Genomic DNA, 27,290 nt, shown 5'->3' with positions numbered 1-27,290 from the left:
GCGATCAGAGAGCAACAACTGCACCTTTTTATGAGACCAGACTGGAAAATTAAGTGTGAGTTGGTAATCTGTTCCAGGTTCTATCAAAATTTCACCAGCCCAGTCATCAGAAAAAGCAGGGAGGGAGAGAGGAAAGAAAAAACAATAGCCTACCTGTCAGCCAATCAGCCTACCAATCAGCAACGCTGATTCCAGCCAATATATTGGTTAAAGGAAGCCACGCCTCCTTAGATCTATAAGGTAGGATATACATTCATAATCAAAACCCGTCATGTTTAAGACTAAATGCTACATGTGTATCAATGATTGAGGTTATTTGGATTAATTGAAAATTCAGGAAGTCACATCTTTTATTAATAGTTTTTTTTTCACTATTTCTGTTATATTAGTATGTGTTTTTATGTCACGGTAAGTAGCAAGTATAATCACTTTACATTCATACAAATATAATTTTGTTTAAAACTTTGAAGATATTTTGGGTGAAAATCAACACAATTATAACAAAGAAAGACTTTAAAGCGCACACATTTTTGGATGGGATGGGAATTTCATATAAAGAGGTTTGACATCATCACTGTTTATGGCGTAACGTTTTTAATAATTAAGCATTTTTACATCCTGAGCAATTACTGACGCTTTGAATAATTAAAGACATATTCTTGGGATTAAAAATGTTCTCAATTTTGAGCAGATCTGGGCAGGAAAATGTCAAACCTTAATCAAATTTATGAAATAAACAAGTTCAGTGTTTCACTGCTTTTGACTGAGCAAATTTCCAGGAAATTAATGTTTAAAGTAACACCAGCTACTTGTTCTTCAGGCCACGTCTGGTTTCAAACCTCATTGAAACTATACAAGGCAAACAGATTCATGACTTTACACAGTGGGACTTCAGATTTGTGTTAAGATTGCAGTTTCAAATCAGACAAAAAGTAAAGCCAATGCTGATTTAACAGTCTCTATACAAGCACAAAGGAAAGGAACAGAACAATTCCCCAACACAAAGTCCTTTCTGTTGCTGTAATAAATGTAAATACATATTAATGTCCCAAGAAAGCCAGTCTTTGAACGTGTCATAACCCCACGCAATTACATTCTCATAAATCAACTAAGACCCACACATCCTACACATACAGTGCAGCTTCTGAGCACCCTTCTGTTCTCCTGTGGATCTGGCTGATAGAGTAGTGACCAGCGGCTGAATGCAGGGGTGAATCGACCACTGTGGCGTGCAGACAGGGCTGCATTGTTTGTTGCTGATAATAACAATAGGACCTCTGTCAGAGGGATCATCTGTTTTCTTGGCTAGTTGGCCCACTAATAGGGCTACTTATGTTGTGTGAATGGGCTGGAGCTGGGTCGCAAACAAGCGGCCAAACAGACACACAAACAGACAAACAAGCAGGCTGGCGTGGTCATGTGTCGCAGCAGCGCGAGCGCGTCTGTCACATTCTCTAAAGAATGCAGGTACAGTTGGATGTGCAGGGACGTAGACATGTAATCACAGAGGGGAGAACAAAGATTAAAGGCTTGCAGTGGCACTGAACGTCCACCTTTAGCTGTCATAGTCTCTTGAAGAATACTTTTAAGTATTTTGATGAGGAAGGTGACAGAGGGAAGGATGAAGAGATCAGATGCAATAAAAGAGTGACAGAGGAAGACAGAAAGAGAATAAGCACACGTCCAATATTTTCCAGGTCAGCCCAAATGCCCCGGGCTAATCTCGCCGTTCTGTTACTGTTTTTCTTCTCCCCATTTTTTTCCTCCTCTCACTCACTCTCTCTTGCCTGGGGGCAAAGTCGAACTGCAACAGGATTCAGCCGTTCCCACGGAGACCAGAGAGATGGTGCTTCCATGGAAACGATGGATCGCTTGCTAGAGCGGCGAGCCACACCATCTCGCTGTCCCTCCTTTCTTCTTGGCCCTCCACCTCTCACTTCCCTCTGTAAATCTGGTGAGCATTCCACCTGTTGTCACTCTTCTTTTTCTTCTCTTTTGTCTTTTCTTCCTGCCCACCTGTGTCTCTTCACTTTCCCTCCCCCAATTGTGCATTTTCCACAACAGAAAGCACAAGTACGGTGCTGCCTGTCTAGCTGCCGTAATTAAATGGCTCCCAGAGCAGCACTTCTCCCAGAGAGAAGGCCACACTTTCACTTCACACATCGCACCTCACGGCTTCACTGAGTGGCTCAAAAGAGGAAAACATTCGAATCGAAACACCATGCTCAATCACCATCTCTCAATTAATTCAGTAGTTCTAAGTAAAGGTGCCGGCAAAGGTTGGAGTCTGCAGGAAATGATGGTTCCTAGGTTTTTCAAACAGTGGAGAGAGCTGAGCTGTCAGGAAACAGTTTAGGATTTGGTAGAAATAGTCTTTTGTGTGCTATGTATCAAATAAACCTTGATGTGAAGGCTGATAAATGGGAAATGGATTGCCTTCAATACAAAGATGACAATATACCTTCTTACAAATATTTGTCTTTAATTCTTTGGCGAGATGGTTTGGATGGAAAAAATATGAAAGAGTTGTTCATTTTCAAGCTGCCTGAAATGGTGCCTGAAAACTCTTGCAAACCTTCTTAGATGTTAAAGTGCTACCTGATTGCCCAGTTGCTATAGAGGGGAGATTGGTTAGAGTTAGAATAAGGAAGAGAAATACCAGGCAGGGGATATCGGGTGCCTGGTGCCCCATGTAGGAAGGCTGAAGGTCTTCGTCACAGTTTGCCTGGGTTTGAGACCCAGGGTTTGCCCCCTTTGAAATTCAGGCCAAAACAGATATCTTTAAAAGAGAAAACAAGAAAACGTGCTGCCTGCACGTCTGTGCATGTTCCGATTGCAGGGACAGCTGCTGTATGACCCCTGTCAGGGAGGAAAAAGTTATCTAGTGTGACCCTGAAAGCTGTTGAAAGGGGCCTGACACCGACTGCTTAAACAAAACCAGCACAGTTCCAGATATGAAATGAAGAGCGACATGCTGGAATTATCAAAAATCATTACCAAAGATGTAAAATCAGCTTTGGAGGTATTTCATTCGGCTCATTGCTTTTGTGTCACAGATCCATTCATGGTATGTACTATCCCAAAGTCTTATCAGGATGTAAAGAAAGAACTGAACCAAAACACAGAAGTACGCTCCATTATTCCGTAGCAGTAATAAGTTGACGTAATCAGTCTCTCAAACTGTGAAAGAATTTTCCCCCAAACATTTTCGGTCTCATATGCCCAAAGGACACTTTTAGAATCCTTGTAGTTTGTTCAGACGCAGCTTTGTAAAGTTATTCTACAGTCACAGACACTTTCAGCTATTTCTCTGCAATGATAATTTACCGTGGCCAGCCGCCTCGACCAGCGTGGGTTTGAGAAGACAAAGGAGGGGACAATCACCATAACACCATTCAAAGGATATCTGTTGGATCAGGGAAACACAAGTTAATGACCACAATAATGTCACATGTACATAATATCATTTGAGAAATTAAACAGGGGGAAAAAGAGAGCAAAGTGAGGAAAGGTGTGACAGATGAAGCCCCCCAGCAGTCTAGGCCTATAGCAGCTTAACTATGGTATGTTTCACGCTCACCTCTACCTCTGCCTCCCTTTCTACTTTTAGAAACTCTGGGAACAACAAGTAAACCTGCAGTTTGGGAGCAAAGTGCTCTGTTAAGAAAATATCTTGCAGTGAGATCTTTAAGATATGATGGAGCTCGGTCATTAAGAGCTTTATATGTGAGGAGAAGAATCTTAAATTCTATTCTGAATTTAACAGGGAGCCAATGAAGAAAAGCTAAAACTAGAGAAATATGACCTCTCCTGTTAGTTCTCATCAGAACTCTGGCTGCAGCATTTTGGATCAGCTGGAGGCTTTTCAAAGAATATGTGGGACAGCCCAATAATAAGGAATTACAGTAGTCCAATCTTGAACTAATAAATGCATGAACTAGTTTCTCTGTTCCTGATTTTAACAATATTACGAAGGTGAAAGAAGGCAGTCCAAGAAACCTGTTTTATATGTGCGTCAAATGATGAATTCTGGTCAAGAAGAACTCCAAAGTTCCTCACTGTAGTACAAGAAGCCAAGGAAATACAATGACTCTTAACTCTGCATGGTGTAGAAAATGCTGATCTTTGCTGACTGAATGGAAACACAATATGTACTGGTCACATATACAGTTGGCTCGCTGCAGGCAGCTCACTCTAAGTGCGCCATAAAAGAAGCAGAGACATCAAAAGCATAAAGGCTGATTAGCTTTGTATCGTTGAAAGTGCATTTTACCAAACATTTGAGTAATAGCACAGAAAGTGGACAGCTAAACCATCGTTTGATTTCTTAGTAACAGGAATATTCCCAGTATTTCCATTCTCCCACCAAGCTGTGCACTTGTGATGTTCGAACTGATTCTCTTCTCACGTTCATCTTGTGGGGAAACAGTTTTGTGCTGTTTTGGTGCTCTCAGAATTGATGCTGCAGTCAGAGTTGTTATCTCAAAATTATAAGAAGATAAAAAAGTCACCTCCTGGTTCTGGAGAATCTTTCACTGAAATGAAAACAGAGAGTTTGGATCATTTCACCTGGAAGAGGGGGTTGAAATAAATTTGAGCTCCTTCATGTGTGACCGTAAATCGAATCGAGCAAGGCAGAAACTGATAAACAGCATTTGGACTGACAGCAAGATCGATCTGCCACTGAGTGGTGGATTGAGTCGAGTGACATTATCACGTCACTACCACTGAGACATGCTTCAGGAGTAAAAATGCAAGACAAAATAAGTTTAAATTGAATAACAAACAGTGACAAAAAAGAGCCGACATTTATCAACACTCCACAGATTATTGTGACAAAGATGATAAACCCAGAAGCCCTTTATTGACATTATTTCATCAAATCCTACATCTCATCACTCCACACCTTCATGCTGACATTTAATTTAGCTTGTCCTTTGGAGTTTCATGCTTTTTTAATTAATTTATTTTTTTGTTCCATGCACTCTATATGAAAGCTCTCCTCCTTTTCCATCACCACCTTCCATGTCTTACTTTTCTTCTCCTGTCGATCAGAGGTCATTTGCAACCTGAGGGACTGGTCACAAGTGTCGAGGTGCGACATACACACACATGAGCTTGACACTTGTAAGGTTGTTTAACGGAGGTTTAAGTGAAAATGCACACGACAGTGGGAGTCTGGAATTATTGATTATTTATATGGCTGTCAGGGACTCTCAGTGTAACACACAGTGTGGCTGTAGGTGTAAGGGGGGAGGGTCTGAAAGTGCATGAGCCCGAGACAGATGAAGGAGATGGAGAGTCGTGGTGGTCAGCTGAAAGAAGAGAGTTTGAGCTCATTCTCAAAGCTTTAACTCTTTCTGTAGTTTATCGTTAAGCGTTATGCGTCTTGACAAGCCCCGTGGACGCGACATGTGGTCTTCACACACACACAAACACACTCAGGTGTTGCTGAAAAGGTCGACTTTCTCTCTGCCAGTTTCTATCCATCAAGCCTGAAGCACCTTGCTCACTCAAATACTCACTCTTCCAATCGCTGATACAGTACAGGCGTCTGGTGGTTTTTTTCTGGCCACAAAGTTATGTTTACTGTTGCTCACCCTCACATACATCACTAATGATTGGAATGGATTTTCACATATATAAGACCACTGACTGCGACCTATTGACGTGACTAATGGGGACATAATGTTTTACGAACCTAATTCAGTCCTCAGTTAAAATCATGGGAAATGTCCTTTTTTCTATTTCAGCTTCTTATTTGTGTGAGCTGATTCAGCTTATTTAAGGTTATCTGGTCTTTCTTAAAGCAGCACTGTGTAATAATGACTCGACAGCTGTCCACATGTATGGTTGCTTCTGTGTCTTTATCGTGCAAAACCAGGCTAAAAGTAGCAGGGCAGTTTCGACAGTAGTGATAATTTGGTTTCACATTTGGTAAACCAGAGGGATTTGCAAATAATTTTTTTTACCAGTAAACTAACTTTTGCATTTTTATGTTTCAAAAACAAGAATCTTAAAGAATCTTTATCTGTGACTTCTTAGCCACACATCACTGAGAAAGTCTCCTTGTGGTGCTGTATGGCATAAAGGAGGGATGAATGGCAAACATTCTTGAAATGTAAAAAACTGGTTTTGAGTTTTAGAGTTATCTCAATATTACAACTTGACTTTATGGGTTTGAAACCGTAAAATGACTTAAACAAACTGATCCGTTAAAAGGGACAGTTTAAGTTTTAAGTATTTTCTCATGTTTGACAAGTAGGAAAGCATCTGTATTTCCACTTAATGTTTAAGTATTCCAGTCTACAGTAATAGGACATCAAATGTGATTACCTCTACACAGACGTATGGACACTGATGTGTGCAAAGATGCACACTTTTACAAGCGCACCACAGAGCTCACAGTGCTACAGTTGTTCCATGCAACCACAAGTATTTACATGCACATACGGTACAAACAATGAACACGCAAATGCCGACACATGCAGCGGTCTCCTGCTAGGCGTCTAAATAAAAATCCGCCGACCACACCGGATATGCATCATCCGTTGTCATGGCCACGAAGGAATATTCTTCAGAGTTGCCAAGGCAACAGCTTGGGGAACTCTTTGCCAGCCTGTCACCCGTCTTGGGGGAAAAAAAGAGAGGATGAATGACGATGATTATATATGTTTTTTTTATTGCTCCATGAGGGGTGTGTATGTGTGTCCGCTCGAAGGATCTGAATGACAGCAATGAGTGGACTAGTCGAAATGATTTGTCATGGGGAATTTATGGGTGAACAGAAAAGCTTGAAGATAAAGACAAAAAAAAACACAAAAACAGCAGGAGTGAAAGGGGAATTAGAGTGTGTACTTTCTAGTGCTTGTTTTGTGAAAGAGGAACACACACAAACACACACTTGTGTTAGGATACATACTTTTGGAGTTCATGGAAATGTGTGTGTGTGTGTGTGTGTGTGTGTGTGTGTGTGTGTGTGTGTGTACACGTGAGCGTGACGAGAAAGAGTCGTAAATCTTTTTTTTTTTTTAATGTCGGTGAGGGCGACGCACACATCAAACCAAACGCCACTTAAAGTGACGTAGTCGGGGTGAGGGAAAGAGAAAGTGAGACCCAGTTTCCATGGCGATGCAATTAGCTTTCAGTCAGAGCGCTCGTGTCCTGGCCGCTGTCAACATTAAATACTACCTGCATGGTAAACATATATTGAACGAATAAATGTAGTACATTCATGGATCTGACTGGATGTGTATTCCACCGTAAAATATCTGAATCCATTACATCCACTGCCGTTCTCTCTGTTTTTACTCCATCTGTCATGTCTTTTGTCCTTTTCCCTGCTCTATATCATCCTCCGTTTCTTTCACCTTTTCTGTTTCTTTTTCTCTTGCCCTATATTCATGCTTTAATCCGGTCCAGACTTCTTGTCTGACTCCAGTAATCTTGTCAGGACAGATGGCCCACACAGACACACACAGACACACACACACACGCAAGCTCTCTGATACACATTCATGCACATTTGCTCTTCCCGTGACCCAGATCAGACTGAAACTCACATTGCGTCATGTTTCTCACCGTCACTCCTCTCATTTCAGGGATGGGCTGCTGGCGATCAACAGGTCAGCCGATCAATGCAGGTATAAAGTTTTGTCCTCGCGTGTCTAAGGAACTATATGCTAGCTGTTGGTCAAGACTGCAGCTGTTTTATGTGAAGTTTTCTATTCTTTCTAATCCAGTCACTTAAAGTCCCACTTCTGCAGTTATTGATATTCTAAAAAAATCTAATCTGTCTACCTCCATAGATTACATTTGGAAGTTGCTGTAAGGAAAATAAAAAAAATACAAACTTCTCCTTGACTATACCTTTTCCCACCCACTAAGTGAATGGTGATCTATGAATATACTAATCTGACCCAGCCTATATCTCCACCGGCCAGCAGCTGACACCAACCTTCCTGTCTCTGCCAATGAATGACAACTTCTAAAATTGGTGTAGCCCAATAGAGAAAAGAACAAAACAATAGAAACTGAGTCATGAATATTTGAACCAGAAAGCAATTAATGAGAAAGCCAAAGGAATTACACCAAGTAGTACTGTGTACTTGTGGAAGTATCACTGTATTCACTCTCTATCCTTTCAATAGTCCAGGAGCTGTTAGACTTCATTCTGCTAATTTCGGCTTTCCCGGGAATTAGCAGAATGAAGTCTTGGTCGGGTCACAAACCAACCAGAAGCTTGCTCTCTGGTGAAGTACCGGGTTTGGGAGTACCGGGTGAGCTAGGAGCTGGCAAAGCAAAGTCTTGGCTGGGGCGAGTAAGCTTCCGGTTAACAGAGAATCCCAGGATCTGCTTTTATCAGGAGAACAGACTGAAGTTCAAATAAATATGGTGCATACTAATGGATGACCCAACCCCAAATGCATCAATGGTGTTGTATACATGAAAAAATCAGAAACAGAGGGATAAGAGAAATTCAGACACTTCTTACTTTTGCACTTAACATAAACACAATTGTGAAACTGAACCATGTTAGCTAGCTGTTATTTAGTTTTTAACTGTGTCTGCTGTGTTTTATTGGCTTTATGTAACCAAACATAGAGATGGAAAAGAGACAATATTCAGTCACTTGAATTTGGAGCAGCAATTTTAGGGGAGGAAAAGATTTAGCTAATTGATGATAGACGATTAGCCTCAGCTATATAAACTCAAACCCTGTCTGTGATACACTTTTTTATGGGGGTTGGGGTGTTTTTATTTGTGTCTTGGAGCATTACTGCAGTGCAAAGAGCAGTGATTAACATTTTATTGCTTTGATTTCACTGATTTCTTGACTCAATCTAAGCTCTCTGTCCTAATTTATTCTGGTGCCCCCAACATGAATTCTGATTAAGACTGTTCACAAACAGTCAAAACTATACCTGTGGTAAGTAAACAGGTTTTATGAGATATTTTGGATATTAAAGCTCAGGGGATTGAGACAGAGAGATGGAAATAAAATGCTGGTAAAACTTGAACAATCAGACCTCTTCAGTGCTGTGAGCCCTACTCCAAAGGTTCAGGATAGTCTCAAATGTGCTTCCTCTCTACTAGGACCATTTTTGGGGCTGAAGTTTTCCCTCTAAAAATCTGTTTTGGCTCTCGTTCCCCTGGTACCAATGAAGGAAAGAACTACTTACAAGTCTGCAGTTCCTGGGAAAGGTAGTTGTGGTCTCTGTCTGAAGTGAAGCTGGAAAAAGATTTTGGATTTCCAGCAGATCATCTGATAATCTATTTCAGAGGATTTTAGACACACCGGATATAAAAAATAATAAATCATTTTCATTGTTCTTGTAAAAGGTTTTGTTCAGCAAATGAACAATTTCTTTTACCGACTGAACAGAATAAATGGATGATAATTGTTTAAAAAACACAGCCTCATATGAAATTAGCTTGGAATGATTAATCAGAGTATTTTAAAATGTTTTGGTGATGTATTGTATCTGCAGCAAATATAAACACCTCTAAACGAGGCACCCACTCAAAAGTTTATTAGTTCAACAGAATGACACGCTTATGCTCCACCAAAGTATCCTGTTGACAAAAAAAAATGTGTTCATGAAATTTTATTTCTAAAATGTATTTGTCAGCGAACACGTTTTTTTCTGCAGACTTATGTTGCTTTCATACAGAGCCACCCACCAAATCTAAATAAGTCAGCTTTGTCATGTGGTCAGTGACCAGAACCTGTACTGCGTTATGTTGTAGTGTTATAGTCAGAGGATTCTGTTCTGATTCTGAATCAGCTAAGGTTACTACATAAGGTCCCATTATCAGTCTCTTGGAATGTCTCTTCATTCTTTTGTCAAATCTAATAAATGACTTGAAAAAAAAGTAGTTCCTCATGAGCTGCAGCCTCCACATTCTAATCTCATGGTCAGGACAGTGCTTGGCCTCAAATTTGAAGGCACGGGGCAACTTCATTTCAAAGTGTTGGGTTTCTTTCTGGATGGTAATTTTTAAAAACTAAATTGAAAAGTTGAAGGACAGCACATTCAACTCATCTTTTTCCAGACGCTGAAAGATAATTTAAGTCTTGGACTAACTTTCGCGTTGAAAAATAGTGGGGAAAAAATATAGGGTCCTGACTAAGTACTTGTTTAAGCAGTTGCAGTGTCAGACAGAGCTGCTGTCATGAAAATCCTCCAACATCAAAGACATCACGGCTTGCAGCTAAAGCAGTAACCAGCTGCGACCCAGTTATGTTACTATGACAATAGACCAAAGTGGTATTAATATGTACTGTATTACTGCGTCTTGGTTTACATAGTGTTAGAAGGTCAGAAGGTCAACAGACAAAAAAAAAGACAGAAAATGTTCATGGTTTTTGACTGCATATGAACAGAGTGGGAAACTTAAGAGAATACAGAAGTCTTGTCTTTATTAAGACAAGACTTCTGTATTCTCTTAAGTTTCCATCGGGGCCCTGATTTTAAGAAAACTTATCACTCGGAAAGCACCATTTTAAGTTTAGACCGTGTTGTGGTATGTCAGTGGGCAGGACATCAATGTGCCATTGCAGTGTTGGGGAAATCCATTTTGATAGATGATGACGCTCCTTTCAAGTCTTACCCTTTAAAAGTGCAACACATCTCAGACTTTTCTCAGTCCTGTCCAAGAAGAGACAAACAGCCGTTGCAAATAGAAGAATTCAGATAGTGTGGAGTCTCACTCAGCAATAGATCGACAGGTAAAATTATGATTATGACCTGAAGCTGGTAGTACAGGTTGGGTCTTGTATATTAAAGACAAGAACCTAAAGTATCCACTGCAAGAATGTTCTCCCCAGTACAGTTGACATGGGACTGAAGGCAGGTTCAGAGCATTGTAAAACAATGATTTCATCAGTGATTTCCACCACAGGATCATGTCTGTTTTTAACACAATGCTGCCTGATGGCCAGAGGATCAAATACTGATTTTTGCCTCTGTCCTTAGCACACAGAGACGTTTCTAGACTCTCTGAATCATTTGATGATATCATGTACTGTGTACGATGGATTCAAAGTCCTCACAACTTTACATTTAGGTTATATTATTCTGAAATTGCTCCACAACCTGTAGAAAGCTTTTTCTTGATTGCTGAATGTCTGCCCAGCTCTACCTCTTAGAGACTCTACCTCTCTAAGATGCTCTTTTTTTACCCAACCATGTTACTGACCTGCTGCCAGTTAAACTAATTAGCTGCATCGTGTTCCACCAGGTGTTTTTTTTAGTAAGACTGACTTATCCAATCTTTTTTTTCTGCCACCGTCTCAACTTTTTTTATAGGCATGTTGCCGCCATCAAATTCAAGATGAGTTCATATTTTTTGAGATTAGATATGAAATGTCTCATGTTCAACATTCAGTATGTTTTCAATGTTTCTGTTCTCACTGCTTCGATAATGTAGCCTCGAGACCATATATTATAGTATGTAAAGAACAGAGCAAATTGATAGATGGTATTAATCTCAGCGTTCTACTGATAATGTGTGACACCAAACATTTTCACACCTGCTTCCCCTGACAATGCTTGGATTCATGGATGGAGTCCTATCAACACAATAGATAAAGGGTGATGAGAGAGAGAATAACAGGGGAGGCATTTCAACATGGGTTGATAAATATCACATTAGTCTATCTTGGCACCCCCTCCCCCACACACATTCAATCTCTCACTTTTTGTCTCTCTCATAGGCATGAAGAAACACAAAAATACAGACACAATCACAGTCACTCAAGAAGGGGATACTCTGATATGGTAAAAGAGAAAAATTCAGCATAGTAACAGAGATATCATAGACATGGTGGAGAGAGGTTCCATGCAATCTGATGAAGAACAGTGGAGACAGACAGAGAAAACGGGGGTATTTTGGGAAGATGGATGATGTTGAGAGTGGGAAACAGAGGAGGAGAAATGGAGGAGCGTGTAGACAGGCAGCAACAGGGAGAGGAGTGGGGGTGAGTTCATATTGGGGAGGGGGGCTTTGGTAGTGGATGGTGGGAGACTAGGTTACATGACGTTTGTTTCCATGGTGATGGTTTCTCTGTCTCCCACACGTAGGGAGATGGTGCTTTAACGTGTTTCTGTGTGTGTGTGTGGGTAATGGCATTCTTTTTTAAATAAATAACCAAGCTCTAGTTGTTGGCATAGTGGCCATTTTATTGGTACAAAAGTGAAACCACAGCTGTGAATGATCCCAGTTTGCACTCAGAATGCTTGCTTTGCTTTGCCCCGCACATGCTGGTTTGGTCATTTTCAGAAACCAGACATCACGCAAACTAACATACAGAATACAGTCTGAATCCAAATAAGGGCAGCTTTTGTTCTGTTTCACTGGGGAGAAGAGGAGTTTTTTACATTGTCTTACTGTTGCGCTTTAAAAACCATCAGCTCAGATGGATTTTCTAGCTTTTAGATCCATATACTGTCAGCCATACTGTATTCATGTTGTGGAATGCCTTAGTAAGGAATGCGATCTTTGTGGCCATTTAGTTATGTCAAAAAATGTCAAGATTTGATATAAACCTATTCAAAATTTGTGTCTAAGCGCAGCTTTTACTATCAGGACGAGCACCAGTACCGGCCAGCTCGCCCGGGGTGCCAGATCAATTCCATTGAATCAGTCTGCCTTGCACCTGTGTTTCTGCCATCCAGGTTTCCACAGATGCCTGTAATAATAATGGTTAAAAATAGGACAGAGTGGGCTGATGTCTTAGCATCTGGCTTGGAAATGGTACCGTATGATGGCTGGCTTTTAACTTTATTGAAAATAAATATAGACGTATAAGAGCTGCAGCTTGGATACTAACTGAATTTAAGGGATGAAATGCAGTCTGTGAGCCTTGAAATGTCTGTGTGTAAGAGTCAGAGGGTACGTTTGCACAAGTGTTTATTAAGGACGTGACAGTGCATGTGTTTGAGAAACAGGCTGATATCTGTGTGGGGCGTGACCGGCATGGCGAGAGGATCTTACTGTCGCGATCCACCAAGCTGGAGGGAGGAAGAGGAGGAGGAGGAGGGTGCAAGAAAGTAGCCTGGGACTGATGCTGTATCTTGAAGGCAACAGCGCCATCTGTTGTTGGATCTAAATGTAGGACGTACATTAGAGAGAAAATCTTTAATTCTAAGTGCACAAAAACATGCACACATAAACTGAAGAAAACACATATTCAGCTGCAGTTTAGGAACAAACACACACATTTACAAATCTACCTTCAAACAGAAAACCAAACACTTCCAACTGAACGTGCAGCACCAGCGTCGGCCCCTCAGAGGACTGGCAGATTCCCATTCCCACACAAGAACAGATGATACAGAACACACATTGGTTTTGCTCCATTGACCTGAAATATCACTGTTAACACGTCGTTAGAGTCATGTCACGTCCATCTGCTGTCATCACATCACATTTGTAATCCCATTTTCTCTGTCGTATCCAATCAAAGTCTGTTGATGCAGTGTTCTGCAATAGAGATGTGACAAATTAAAAATCATGTCTTTTCTTCCCCTTCTTTTTTTTGTTGAAGCTGGTCTTTCAGAATTTTAAGCAGTTTCTGAAAAGGCACATCAGAATATCACTGGCTCTCCACAGATCAGTTAAGCCTCTCACCTTACTGAATAAGCGGAAACAGTCTGACAATCCGACCAAGGTGCCATGGGAGCTGCAAAAAAGAATAAACCATTTTCCTGAGAAAATTGACTCAGAATTCGAAACACGACCACAGATTTAAAGCTGCACTTGTCAGTATCTCTTATGGAACATTTTTTTCAAATAAAATGTGTAATGTAATTGCTCGCTGTGTGATAAACTCACTGACAGCTTTAGCTTTCAACTTTTTCGGTTTTAGTTTGTTCTTGCGTCTTTCATGAGCAGCATGTCAAGCTAAAGTGGACAGCTTTGTTCACCGAGAGTGATAAAACAAACCCAAACCACACCCTACAGTATTGCCAAGAAAACTGAAGATAACTGCAGCAATTCAAGCAAGCAAAAAGACATTGCTCTGAAAATGGTCAGTTGTGAGGACTGGACTGAACATGAGTGAAAAATGGTTATTATATTATTAGACAAGCTGGCTGCTTAGAGGATAAATGTGAAAAAAAATAAGGGTTGGATCAAGACTTGTGCTCAGTGCTTGAACTGCTCTGACAAGATATTTAACTTTCGAGTTGGTGAAAGTCCATCTGGTGCAAAAGAAAAAAGAAAAGAAAAAAACCCTCAAATGATTTACTTATGTTTCACAGAAGACCTTAAACCTGCTCTATTCAGATTGTTGTTGTTAATGTCTTGTCTTTATCGCCAACATAAAGCCCTCATAAAGCATGTGTGCTTTCGTGTGCCCACAAGGACTCAAAAACAATTTACATTCCTTTGATATTAAGGAATTGTGAATGCCACAAGCACTCCCTGTATTCTCTGCCACGTTATTTTTGTGAATAAACCTCAATATTAGAAAAATCCTGAAGTGGTGACATGTTTGCTTTTCATTGGGTTGCAACAAAAGCACTGTTTGGAGATAAAATCAACAATAGAGCAAATCCACACAATGGCCACTAGAGGGAGCCTGAGGGTAAATCATGGGCTATCTAATTAGATATACCTTTCCTAAGAGAGAGGTCTGTCCATCTGTTTCACACCATTCAACCTTGAGACTGAGACTATCTGTAACTGGAAGCTTTGACTCATAAGACGAACAACTTATATGTCCCAGGAGTTGAAGGTCACACAGTCAACTTTACCATCTGTCCTGGCTCAATTACAGATACCGAAGGCCAGTCCTGTCAATATGATGCGTTCGAGGTAACAAATCATGTAGTGCAGGTTAATTACTTTCGATCTGCATAAAGAAGAGATGGCTCAAACAGGGAAGTAGGAGGTGAAAGGAGGAAAATGTTTCAACCCTTAACAAAGGCAAATACTTTTGCAGAATTATGTTCATAGATAAATTTGTTCTGCATACATTTTCAGGTGTTTAAGTGGAGTAAATATTTCCCCCCCTTTTGTGTAACTACATCCAGAAGATTCTATTAGCCTTGTAATGATTGTGAACTGTCTGTCACCTTTAGTTTGCTTACATGATAGCCTCAACAACCCTAGAGCGGAAGGTCACACGCCTCATTTCACCACCTTATGGATGCATGGAAATAAGACTCTGAGCTCTCCTCATACAATCAATGAAGCGAAAAAGTTTATTTTACATAATGATTGTAGGATTTCCGGATCCACTAACAGCAAGCATGAGTTCCAAGACAAGAACAAGTCAAATTAAGTAAAAAATTATCTAATAGAGAGAAGGTTAATATCCATGTTGCATGGCACTCTCTGGGCTTACATTTTTGTATGTTTTTCCCCTGTCTGCGTCTTTCAGGTTCTTCTGTTGTTTCGCTCAACAGTCCAAATACGCGTAAGGCCAGAGAAACCTTATTAATGTGTAAAATTAAAGGTGTCCAACTCACTTTGACATTTGAGGGTCCTCGGACACCAAGCAGAGAATCAAGCATTGGACACATGTGGGGCATCAAGAACCATGTGTCTCTCGTCTCTCTTGTATTTTTGGTGTGTTCGCATTCTCGGTTTCCATCATCATCTTTTTCCAGCTGATTCATCACATTCAACAAACTGGCATAACGTTTGTCTGTGAGAGAGCTCACTCTGATTAACTGTCCAGCCTTACAAATAAGTACTTGAGAAGGAGGATGGCAGTGATGACCGAACGCTAACAGCGAATCTAAACTTGTGACAAGCAATCTCTTCTCATTTGACATCATCATATGTCCAAAACAAGCAGAACTCACACAACAACATGGACATGCAGAGTGAAGAAACTGAAGACCAACAGATAATCATGATTCAAGAGACAAGTTCTGTATGACATTACTGTAAAATACGAAGCACATACTGTTATGTTTCAGTGTTTTTTGTTTGTTTGTTTATTTTTTTCAAATCTATGCGGTCCCCTGGTTTTCTTTATTGCATAGGTTACTTATTACCACCACTTTTTTACACCAGGGACCTATAGCCAAACGGTTCATGTGAGCTTACACATCAAGCTGGCGTTGTGGAACTCACCACTCAAACCAGCGGTACTGTCATCACTCAACTGATTGTGCAATGCCAGCTTGATGTGTGTAGGGACACAGTGATGCGGGGCTGATCCCCCCCTGTTTTGCATGTGTAAATTATGAGGAGGAACAATGGCGGTGAGTGGATGTCTCTTTTTTGCCTATATGACGCAACAGATCTATGAAAGAAGCTTGTCTCGTCTTTCCTAGAGGAAACTATCCAGACATGTTGGAGCTAAAAGGAAAGCTCCAGTAACTCATGCCTGTGGTAACAGGCCTACCAAAAGAGAACTGATTAAAGTTGGCAGAACATAGCTTTATTTGATGAATCATCATTTCTGCTGAAGCCACAGATTGTCGCCGCTAAATAGAACTGTTTTCAGCCTGAATTTAAACATTGTCAGAGTTTATGCCTGTCTCACATCTTCTGGAAGACTGTTCCACATTTTAGGAGCATAAAAGTGAAACGCAACCTCACCTTGTGTAGTCCTGACTCTGGGTACCAGCAGGAAACCCCTCCCTGAGGTTCTCAGAGTCCGAGTTGGTTCATATGGCTCTAACATGTCAGAGATGTACTTTGGCGCTAGACCATGAAGAGACATGTACACGAGCAGAGCTGTTTTAAAGTCTATTCTCTGAGCGACAGGAAGCCAGTGCAGAGACCTGAGCTCTGGACTAATATGGTTGTATTTCCTGGTTCTGGTCAGTACTCGAGCAGCAGCATTCTGGATGTACTGCAGCTGTCTTACAGCCCCTTAAGAAAGCCCAGTGAGCAGGCCGTTACAGTAGTCTAACCTGCTGGGGACAAACGCATGGATTAGTCTTTCCTTTGATTCTGGCAATGTTTTTTAGATGGAAAAAAGCTGCTGATGTTATTGATTTAATGTGGCTGTTAAAGTTTAGGTATCCAATATTATCCATAGATTTCTAACTTTATTATTAAGTTCAAGAGAGAAAGTTACAAGGTGACTGATAACGCTTCCTCTTTGTTTCTGTGGGCCACAGACAATGATTTCAGTTTTGTCTGAGTTTAGCTGGAGAAAATTGTTTTGCATCCACACACTGATTTGTTCAATGCAGTGACACAATATATCTACAGGCCCATGTTCTCCTGCCGTCAATGACACGTATATCTGAGTGTAATCTGCATATTTGTGCTAGAACACATTACAGCTGCATATTATCTGGCCTAATGGAAGGATGTACAGATTGAACAATAGGGCTCCCAGGATTGACCTCTGGAGAACCCCACAGGTCATAGCCATTTGGTCTGAGACATAGTTACAGATTTTAACAAAATATTTCCCATCTTTGAGATAGGACTTGAACCAGTTTAAAGCACTACCAGAGATTCCCACCCAGTCTTCTAACCTCTGTAATAAGATTGCATGGTCAACTGTGTTAAAGGCAGCACTCAGGTCCAACAGAACTAAGACTGAGACTTTGCCTGCATCTGTGTTCAGGAGAATATCGTTTGTCACCTTGATCAGAGCTGTCTCAGTGCTGTGGTGGGGCCTAAAGCCTGATTGGAAAGTATCAAAAGCATTGTTAGACATGAGAAAGTCAGTAAGATGTTGATATATAACTTTTTCCAGGACTTTGCCAAAGAATGGCAGGTTTGATATGGGCATCAAGATAGCTCTTCTTTAGAAGAGGCTTAATGACAGCAGTTTGGCCTTTGGAAATGTTCCAGTCTGGAGTGAGATGTTAACTAGATGAGCAAGTTGTGGTAACAAACTGCTCAGCACAGACTTTAGAAATCTAATGGTCAACTCATCAAGGCGGCATGTTGATGGACTCTTCGCACTCTTTGCATCTCTTCGACTGTTTTGTCAGTGACAGGCGAGAAATGTGTCACCTCTAGGTGTCTAGCTGGCTGCAGAGTAGTTATTTGTGTTGTAGAAATTGTTGCATTTTTAATGCCTTGAACTTTGTCATTAAAGAATATTGCAAACTCATTACACTTAGATGTAGAAATGAGTTCTAAAGGCAGATCTGTTAACTGTAGCTAACAGGACACGAGAGTTGTTACTGGAGATTTTGATGATTACAGGAAAATAACTCTCCCTTGTTCTACGCAAAGTCTGGTTGAACACACATAGCCTTTCTTTGTAAATCTCATAATGAATCTGGACCTTTGACTTGCGCCATTTTCGTTCGGCTCTCCAGCACTCCCTTTTCTGTGCCCTGACTCTTCTCTTCTCCATGGCGCCCTTTGCTTACTTTTAACCATTCTAACCTTGACAGGTGCAAAACATTTAAGAGACTTGATGTGTAAGAGTTCAACAGATCATCAACATTAGAACACGGGGTGTTCTCAAACCTAATCATTTGCATAAACTCTGTCCCTGCTCTGTCATTTATGAGTCTTCCCTGAACAACTGCAGACCAAACTGCTCGTCGAAGAAAACACAAAAAATGATCAGATAAAGCAACATCGATGATATCCACATTTGAGATAACAACAGCCTTTGAAATGAGCGCATCTAGAGTGTGCCATCTGCTGTGGGTGGGCTCAGTCACATTCTGAGTTAGACCAAACATTTCAAGGACAGAAGTGAGTTCTTTAGCTTGCTTGTTCTGGGCTACATCCACATGCACATTCAAGTCCTCTGTTATGACTAAACAGTCAAAAGCCGTGCACACACTTCAAAGTCATTCAGTAAAGTCATCAATAAAACAATTCTGTGGTGGTTTGTAAATGGTGATATAAAGTATGGAAGATTGTTTTAGCTCCATTTTGAATGACATACTCAAATGATGAAAAGCTAAAGTTAAACTGGAAGTTGTGTTCTTGCAAGGGATATGGATAAGATTTCTCTGATTGGACGGTCTGATTGTCCCTCTCTTCACGCCATCCCTGGACCTCTGGTTGAGATGGTGTTTTCCAACACAGAGCCCCCTAGCGTCCTAGATAATAGCATTGACGCTGTTGGAAATAACAGCTGTGGGCAGCGATGGTGGGGGCCGAGCTGGGGGGCTTTGGTCGGTGGAGTAGGCTGAGGAGGGGGAGGATAGAATTCTTGATCTTGCCGTGTTTGGCGTGAGAGGAACCATTTTAATCCCTGATTTCATCAAGCTTTCAAGGTGATCAGGAAATCTCATGGGTGATGGTGGAGATGAGAATTGATAATGAAACATCTCTGGAGGATGTAGATGCAGCAGGTGGGTTCCAGGCCTGTGGTGAAGTCCGTGGTGAAGGCGATGGAGGAGCTGCTGTGTTCGGGATGCTGGAGGTGCTGCTGTGGCTGCAGTGGTTGAATCCTTTGCTGGGTCCTTGGGTGGCGAGGCAGGAGCTCTTTTCTTGCCCCTCTTCTCTCTCGGAGGCAGCACAGGACCCGGTTCTGGTCCATTCTGATGCCTCAGAGCATGGAGGAGATTATCTGTCACTCCACCTTTGGACTTTGGACAGCCACGTGTTCAACTGAAGCAGCCGGCTAACTTTGTTTATCCTCTTGTCGATGTTTGGGAGAGGCCCACTAATGAACGTTGGTATCGCCACTTTATCAAGACTCTCAAATAGTTTCTCTAAGTCTTTTTTAAAGACTGATTCTCTCTGATGTCCACTGCACCCACTCCCACAATCAGCTGTTTCACCCCTTGGTCATATAATGGAGTGAACGGGGCATAGACGATGCAGCCTCTAAGTAAGGCATTATCTGTCTTTATGTCACCAACACTTTAAGACGAATGAATGAATGAATGAAAGCATACTATTGCACTGTTAGCTCATAGCTGCTGTGTTGTTGTTATTGGCAGCTATCGGGGGGCTAATAGAGGGCTTTCTACACACTTGTCTACTGGGATGATGTCATCGACGTGCGCTGCTGCAACACAGCTTATTTACTCTGCTCTTTGACAGTCGGCTAACTTCACACGTAGTTTGCTACTGATAGTTTTGTGCAACATGGCAGGATATTTATCAGATTTTGACGATATAGATGACAACTTATGTATGATGGACGTCCTTACCGGAGTGAATGAGCTGTGCTGCAGCGGCGGGCGTTGATGACGTCATCCCAGTAGACAAGTGTGTAGAAAGCCCCCCGATATGGTAATCGGCTTTATATTTTCATTCAGTCAGTATTAAAGTCTACTATTTTACTCTTATATACAGGATGTATTTTACCATGTAGCTTTAGAAAAGGAAGTTCTTTCCTTTCATTTGCCCTTATCCCCTGGGGTGCAGAATTTCCACCTTTACTTTAGCAACTTCCCATGCAGTCAAATTCACCTCATTCATAATTTCACGTGACTTTGGCCCAGTGATCTTCTCGTATGCTCAGCAAATTAGTCAGTTCCCCATTCCTTATGTATCTCCCCTCCTCTGTCGATCGCCCTCCAGACCTTCTTTCTACACGAAAGAGGGTTACACACCCACCTTCTCCGGTTCTCCACCTTTATCTGACTTCCAGTGGATTTCCTCCATGCCTCCTTATCTGAGCTCATTCACCACCAGCGTCTAGATTATGGGGGTCCTGTCCTCTCACAACTTTCAGCAACACCTTGCTCACCATGATGTCCCATCGGAGCCTATTCTGTCCATATAGTGGCATTGTGTAAATACGACTGGGTGAACTACGTAACAAAAAACTCTGACATGTTCTGACACGTCAGCGCAGTTATTTTTCATCTGGACAGCCCCCTTAAAGTAATAATGTGTCACAATTACTGGTATCTTGCAGTAAAGTTGGAAATACCAACCCTATCAGATGCTGTCCACCCACTATCTACCATGAAATTGCATTGATATTGGTAAGTGAAATTACCTGTCAAGGAGAAAACAAGTAAGATCCTTACAACACCAAAGAGCAACACCAGTATATTGATATATTTTCTGAGTTCACCTATCCCAAACTTCATTTACCTCTTCATGATTTTGCTTTATTGACAAGGTTGACTGACGAACTGTTGTCTGATGTGGCATTAAATAAAAAGCACAATCTGTTAAATATTTAGCCTGAAACCTCTCACAAACCACTGATTCCTCCACATTAATCTTTGCTGCTCTCTATAGATCAGCCTTCTTCTGTGCTCCTTTCGTGGCTGTAAAATGGCAATTCGAGTAGACCCTGCAGAAATACAGTCCATGAAAATGGCTCTTTGAATTTTTGCCCTTATTCACATGTTTATGATTACTACACAATGTGAAATTCAAGTATCCGTCTATCTAACTAGCATTTTTCCATTATCCAGACAATCCCATGTTTGCACAGGCCTGAGCAAGTCCACCAAGATTGACTGTCTTTCCATGTAGTTACTGTTCAGATAGATTCATTTGTCATCTGTGTGACATACAGTGTGTAACTGAAACTTTTATTTTGCCTTATGCTTGTGTCTCATCATGTTTACATTACTTGTGAGACACTTCTTCTTTTCTTAGGCACAAGATATTCCAGTAAATCTTTCCTCCTATTCATTGTTCATTCTGTTTTGCACACTCTGCAAGACCTTCCGGCTCATCAAGGCCGTCTGGTTTCTGCAGAAACCAGAGATAAGAAGAAGTTTGCTTGCACAGTCTGATACATAGACATTTTTCTTTTTCCCTCTCCTGTGTTTGGGTATAGTAAGACATGCACTGAAATGGTAAATCAGAGCTACACTCTGACACAGATGCTCTGTATTGAAGTCTTGTTCTCTCTTGTACAAGAACTATTCAATAAACCTGCCTGAGTGCTTTTCACCTTAACAGTGCTTGGATAATATTATTTTTTTCCACCACAAGAGGAAAACAATATGATTTAAATACATTTTTATGGGTCAACAACACTGTGTATGGACATTAAATGTCTTTTGGTTGTTATTTTCTTAATGTCCAAGTTTAAGGTCAAACACTCAATTTCTTCAGCTTGATTTGTATGTGTTTACCTCCTGTTCTAATGACAGGAGCAAATGAATAAGATTGGGTTTGCATAATTACCTTAGAGAAGGAGGGGAGAAACCGAATAAAAGGGTGTGAATTCTATCCCCGGGTTTGAGATGTGTCTGAAACACCAGTTGGAACTTTTTCAGATCAAGGTAGGCCTAACATTTTGATTTGAGCCATAGATCTGTTTTCTTCTTTTCTGCAGCTTTCTATGCCATGAGTGAGATGTCAGAGATTGGAAATCAACGGCACTTATTTGCAGTTCAACCAAAGAAAAACAAAGAAAAAAAAGAATGTCCTCTTGCGTGTAAAAATATGACATGTGCCCTATTTGTTCATGTTCACATAAGTGAAAACTCTAAAGCTTCTGCATGTTTTGATCGTTCAGGATGAGGAAGACGCTGCTGCTTGTTCTCACATTCTCAGGTCAGTGTCTGTACGTGTAAGAGAGTGAACCCCACATGAAGTTTTTGTTTTTCTATATTTCCCCTCTTTTCACTGTGGCTTTATCACGGAGGAATTGTTTTTTGATAATAACCCTTCTTTTCCATCAGGAGTTTCTGCTCTGTCTACTGACTTGTTTAAAGAGTACCACTATGTGAAGAGCCCAAAGACGTGGGCTGACGCTCAGAAGTATTGCAGAGATGAGTACGCTGACCTGGCCACAGTAGATAACCAAGCTGGCAACGGCAGGCTGATCGGTGCAATCCAGGACAGTGGAAAACACGCATGGATCGGGCTTTATGACGACATGATCAGGTGGAAGTGGACGCTTGGAGATGCAGACTTCAATAATAATATAGATTTCAGCGACTGGAAATCTGGTCAACCTGACAATAGAGATTCAAACCAGAGCTGTGCAGTGATGCAAAGTGATGGGCTTTGGCGTGACGAAAACTGTGAGACAGATCGGCCCTCAGTCTGCTTTGATGGTAGAATGATTTCCTTTTTTCTTTTTCTTTTTAACAAATGCTTTAACGGAATTTCTAAAGAAAAATGTTTTCAGGAACTTTCAAGGCAGAAGAAAGGTGACAGCGGCGTAATTCAATTCCAGTTCAATTAATTATAATTAAATCCCGTTAATTAAATCTAATCAACTGTCAAATATGTAGAAAGTTCAAGTGTAGCTGAGACGGAAGGTGTGGGAGAAATCTTCTCTTCATTCCTCGTCTCCATCAGTGGGTTGAGGTCTTAGTGGCAGGTAACACAGGTGAGCTCTCTCAATAGACAACATGGACAGTTCAACACTGATATGTCCAGGATTATACCATCAGTTGTTAACAAACTCTGTAATCCTCCTCCTTCACTGTTACCTTTCTGTCTGCTGTCTCTGCCTCTCTAGTCACTGTGAAACTGTAGATTTAGGCCCAGCTTAACTAAACCAAGCCAGTCAACATATGGCTGCAAATCAGAAGCAGTAGACATGAGTGTGAGCAGCTAATTGAGAAATGACTAAAAGAGTCAGATTGGATCAGAGTTATAAACAAGCAGTCAGGAGTCACAACTAGGAACTCATTTTGTGTTGCAACACATTCCATACAAGCATGATCCTGATTACGTTTCAACTTGAAATGTCATAAAATGTTAGTCTTCACTTCATAGCTACATTCAGATTTGTTGTGAATTTATTCAACATTTCGCAATCTGTTAAAAACCATTTCAAAATGAAATATTTTAGGAAAATCTTTCAATCGATTGTTTTTGCAAACATCATTTAAAGGGTTTCAACTCATTTAAAAATGTAATAAAAATTGTGATTAAATTATGACTGATCGTAACGACACAGATTCAAGCAGTTAAGCACGATAAAAGTTTGACCACTTGACAGTGGCACAGAAAATAGGAATAGGAAATTAGGAATCGCCACCACTTGAGTTTTGCTGTTTTATTTCATTTATTGTTATGGCGAGAGATTATATCAAATTTTGATATATCCCACTGTGCAGCATGAGTCATTAATGTTATTAATTGTTTTCCAGGACTTGAACAACACTTGGATGTGACTTAGGATACCAGATACTAATATACAGCATAAGCAAAGAAATATCACATAAAAACGTAATCAAGGTTAACTTCAGATTCTCTGTTTTTTTTTCTACAGAAAAGACATCGGAGAACATTTTAGTAAACACTTTTATGATGTGGCATCAGGCTAAGAACTACTGTAGGTCCAAATACACTGATCTAGCCAGAGTGAGAGACTTCACTGAGAATGAAAAAATTCACCCACTCCTGTCACGAAACGCCTGGATCGGTCTCCACAGAAATCTCTGGTCTCACTGGTCTGATCAGAGCCCAGCAACCTTTACAAATTGGAACGAGGGCCAACCTGACAACAGTGGCACCACCATGACTTCATGTGCTGCAATCAACACAGCCACAGGAACGTGGTGGGATGCTGACTGTGAGGAGAAGCACGAGTTTGTTTGTCACAGTCTGATTGCACCAAAGAGCAGATTCAAGTTGCGCTTCCAGTCTGAGGCTGACCTGAATGATCCTGACATTCAGCAGCAGATTTTGGAGCAGGTACAATTATTCTGAATATGCTTAACATAATGCCTATTAGCCTGGCTAACAATTGCAGTTTGTTCTTCTGCCTTAGGTTATTGTAAAAAGAAATTATGGCAGAATTTGAATTTGAAAAGGACGCATATGAGTTTATAAGTTTATAATGATGATGTAAAACCGGTGTAGTTTTATTTTTATTACAGCTACATGACAAGTTGGGGAGTCATGGCTTAGCAGACTTCAAACTCCGCTGGATTCAGACAGATGGGCAGACTTTCCATCAGGAGCAGAAGGAGAAGAAACAAGGTATGAATAACCTGTTTCACCTATGACCTCTGGACCATATTTGTAGGGCTGTCACTTGGTCGAAAACAAAAGAGTATGCTATCGTTCTTTGTATTCGTCCCATGACATTTGTGGACTGTCCCACAAGTTCAAAATTTGCTTAGTGTGCTTGAAGTTCATTTAAAGATATTTGTGTCATTAACATACAGCTCCTGTCAGCTACCTTGGAGGCAGGCATGGTAGGCGCTACGGCTGATCAAGAACAAACTTTAATTCAGAGATATCACAGAGAAACTTCACCTTTAGATAGCTTACATAAAACAAATGTTTTTCATTGCAAATTCTCTTAAATTGTGTTTAAACATGCCAACAAGGAATAATCTATCTTGAAATACACCAATAGATATGCATTTCCATAATGGAACTCTTAACATTGGATGAGGTCAAGTTATTTTTTTTATTTTTGAATTTAGTTGATCTATCAGAGCTAAAGGTTTTTGGGGATTTTGGATATCCCTTCGTATCACACCACAAAACTTAGAAAATTGCAAAATTAATTAATTGCTTTTAAGCTATGAATGATTTACACATTAATTCTTGTCAGTAATTAATTATACTGCTGTAAGTATGACAGAAGACTGGTTGTGAAAGCAAATTAGCCCAAAATCTCATGACATTCAGAAAGAATTCGCTCAAGTATCTCAATTAACATAAACGTTTTCCAAACTATTATCCCAACATAGCAAAGCTTGTCTTGTGGTGATAATGGATAAAGATATGCTATCAACTCAAAATAACAAGACTTGTTTTCTCAAGGTAACAGGTTCATATGTTGTTAGTTCAGCCTTGTGACGTTAGTTTTTCCTTCACCTTAAACAGTGATTGCCTGATGGTCAGTTAATGGCTAAAGCGTTTGCAGAGTTGTTTCAACTCTTATCCATAATGTTCACTGGTGCAAAGTCAATGCAGCAAACCTAATTTCACGCATATCGTGACGTAATGTTATAGATCCAGCTGTCATGACAGCAAGACTGAATGATGATATTAGGGTGTTAACACGGGTACCACACACCATTATCACCTCAACTTTCTTACTATATTTTGTAATATCAAGAAAACAATAGGCATATTTCTCAAGAAAACAAATGAAATTAGGTTGTTGTCACATATGAAGGACCTATATCAACTCAAACAGCCCCTAAAGTTAACTTTGTTCTGTGAACAAATAAACAGCTAGCATATGTGCCTCTATGTAGTAAGTCTTAAGCATAAACCTCTGTAAAGTCACATCTTTGCACTAAGCTTCTGTGACTCTTCAACAAACAAGATGTAAGGTGTTAATTACATTCAGAATTACCACACAATGAATTTCATCAATGTTGAAAGCCAGTCCAGGAGCCTCAGTCTGTTTCCATTTTACTTATGCTAAGCTAAACTAAGCTAAGCTAAGGCTGATGTGGGTAGTTACTGGATAGAGGGTATGAAAGGGATGTGACTATGCTAATGTAGTTTGTTTAGAGAAAGCAAATACTTTTTCTTTTTGTAATCTCAAACTGTACCTTTAAATGACCTGTCATATATTTTGTCTGTTTCACTGTCTACTTTTAGGGTCAGGAAACTGAGCGTGTGATTGTGCAGTGAACATCGTCATCTTTAATTTAAAACTCATACATTTAATTTCTACTGCAATACAGTGCTTCTGTCTACTTCCTGAGTCTAACTACATATTTTCTACCCTGTCACTGTAAGTTTGTGTTAATATTCACCATGTATATCTTATGTCATACTCAGTAGATGCAGCACAGAGCATCATATAACTTGATTGACCCTTTACATAAGCATTATTGCTTTAAGTATCCACAATATAATTTTTTATAGCATGTTTGCAGTTAAAATACCTAAAGAAAACAAGATGTCTGCATGTGATCTTGAAACATGCGTGAAGTTTAAAAGTAGTAGAAATATAATCACATGAATGTCATTTATGTTACATTTAAATGTTTTATGAGTGCTCGTAGAGTCCTTTTAAGGTTCGTCATTTTTACTCCCACCCTCAATGTTCAGTGCTTCATGTTTAGATATGTCTCTCGGACAATGAACTGTGGGACCGAATGCATAATTAACACTAAAGCATTATCACATGTCATTCTTTGCACAAAATGCCTCTTTCTGAAACAAATCCCATATTTTTGTGTGATACTTTATTAAATATTACATATTTTCAAAATGCATTTATTGTTTTCATTATTTTTTAAAAATTTTTCTCAACTATAAGACTCAGAATTAAAGATTGAATATGTTTGACAGAAGTAACTAAGCTGACTCTCCCTAATCAATTACACCTAAAATAGAGCAGTAAAATCAAGATAGTGTAACCCATGCTGTTTGTAAGACATTCATCACTAAACAGTGGTTTCATGTCTACATGATAGATAATGCTAATTTATACATTTAGTCTAAAGTTGAATCTATATTTCTGTGTAGAGCCTTTGCTGTAGCTCTTGCTGGTGTGCAGTGGTGTATCTGTGTAGCTCTGCAATCATACA

The 27,290-nt window shown here is 40.2% G+C and overlaps 1 protein-coding gene and 1 long non-coding RNA gene across 2 annotated transcripts; both read left to right on the top strand.

The window, feature by feature from the left end:
- The first annotated feature begins 22,061 nt into the window (after positions 1–22,061).
- LOC140275091 (uncharacterized) lies at positions 22,062–22,981 on the top strand. The gene is made up of 3 exons (XR_011908388.1): positions 22,062–22,103; positions 22,340–22,377; positions 22,506–22,981. It is a non-coding gene; the product is annotated as an uncharacterized lncRNA (long non-coding RNA).
- Positions 22,982–23,899: 918 nt separating this feature from the next.
- Positions 23,900–26,411, top strand: LOC140275023 (C-type lectin lectoxin-Lio3-like). The gene is made up of 3 exons (XM_072370415.1): positions 23,900–24,477; positions 24,663–24,765; positions 26,353–26,411. Exons 1-3 carry the CDS (start codon positions 24,088–24,090, stop codon positions 26,364–26,366), a joined length of 507 nt encoding a protein of 168 aa, XP_072226516.1. The 5' UTR covers positions 23,900–24,087; the 3' UTR covers positions 26,367–26,411.
- The last annotated feature ends 879 nt before the right edge of the window (positions 26,412–27,290 follow it).

This window comes from Leuresthes tenuis, unplaced genomic scaffold (assembly GCF_036924035.1).
Source record: "Leuresthes tenuis unplaced genomic scaffold, fLeuTen1.0.hap1 SCAF_18, whole genome shotgun sequence".
NCBI classification, from domain to species: Eukaryota; Metazoa; Chordata; class Actinopteri; order Atheriniformes; family Atherinopsidae; genus Leuresthes; species Leuresthes tenuis.
The sequence above is the reverse complement of the archived record's forward strand: the minus strand, read 5'-3'. Positions and strand labels throughout refer to the sequence as shown.

Excerpts from the sequence above, each read along its gene's own strand:
- LOC140275023 (XM_072370415.1), top strand. The coding sequence starts at position 24,088 with ATGATGTGGCATCAGGCTAAGAACTACTGTAGGTCCAAATACACTGAT. Across the intron at positions 24,478-24,662 it reads AGCAGCAGATTTTGGAGCAG|CTACATGACAAGTTGGGGAG; the intron begins GTACAATTATTC and ends TTTTTATTACAG.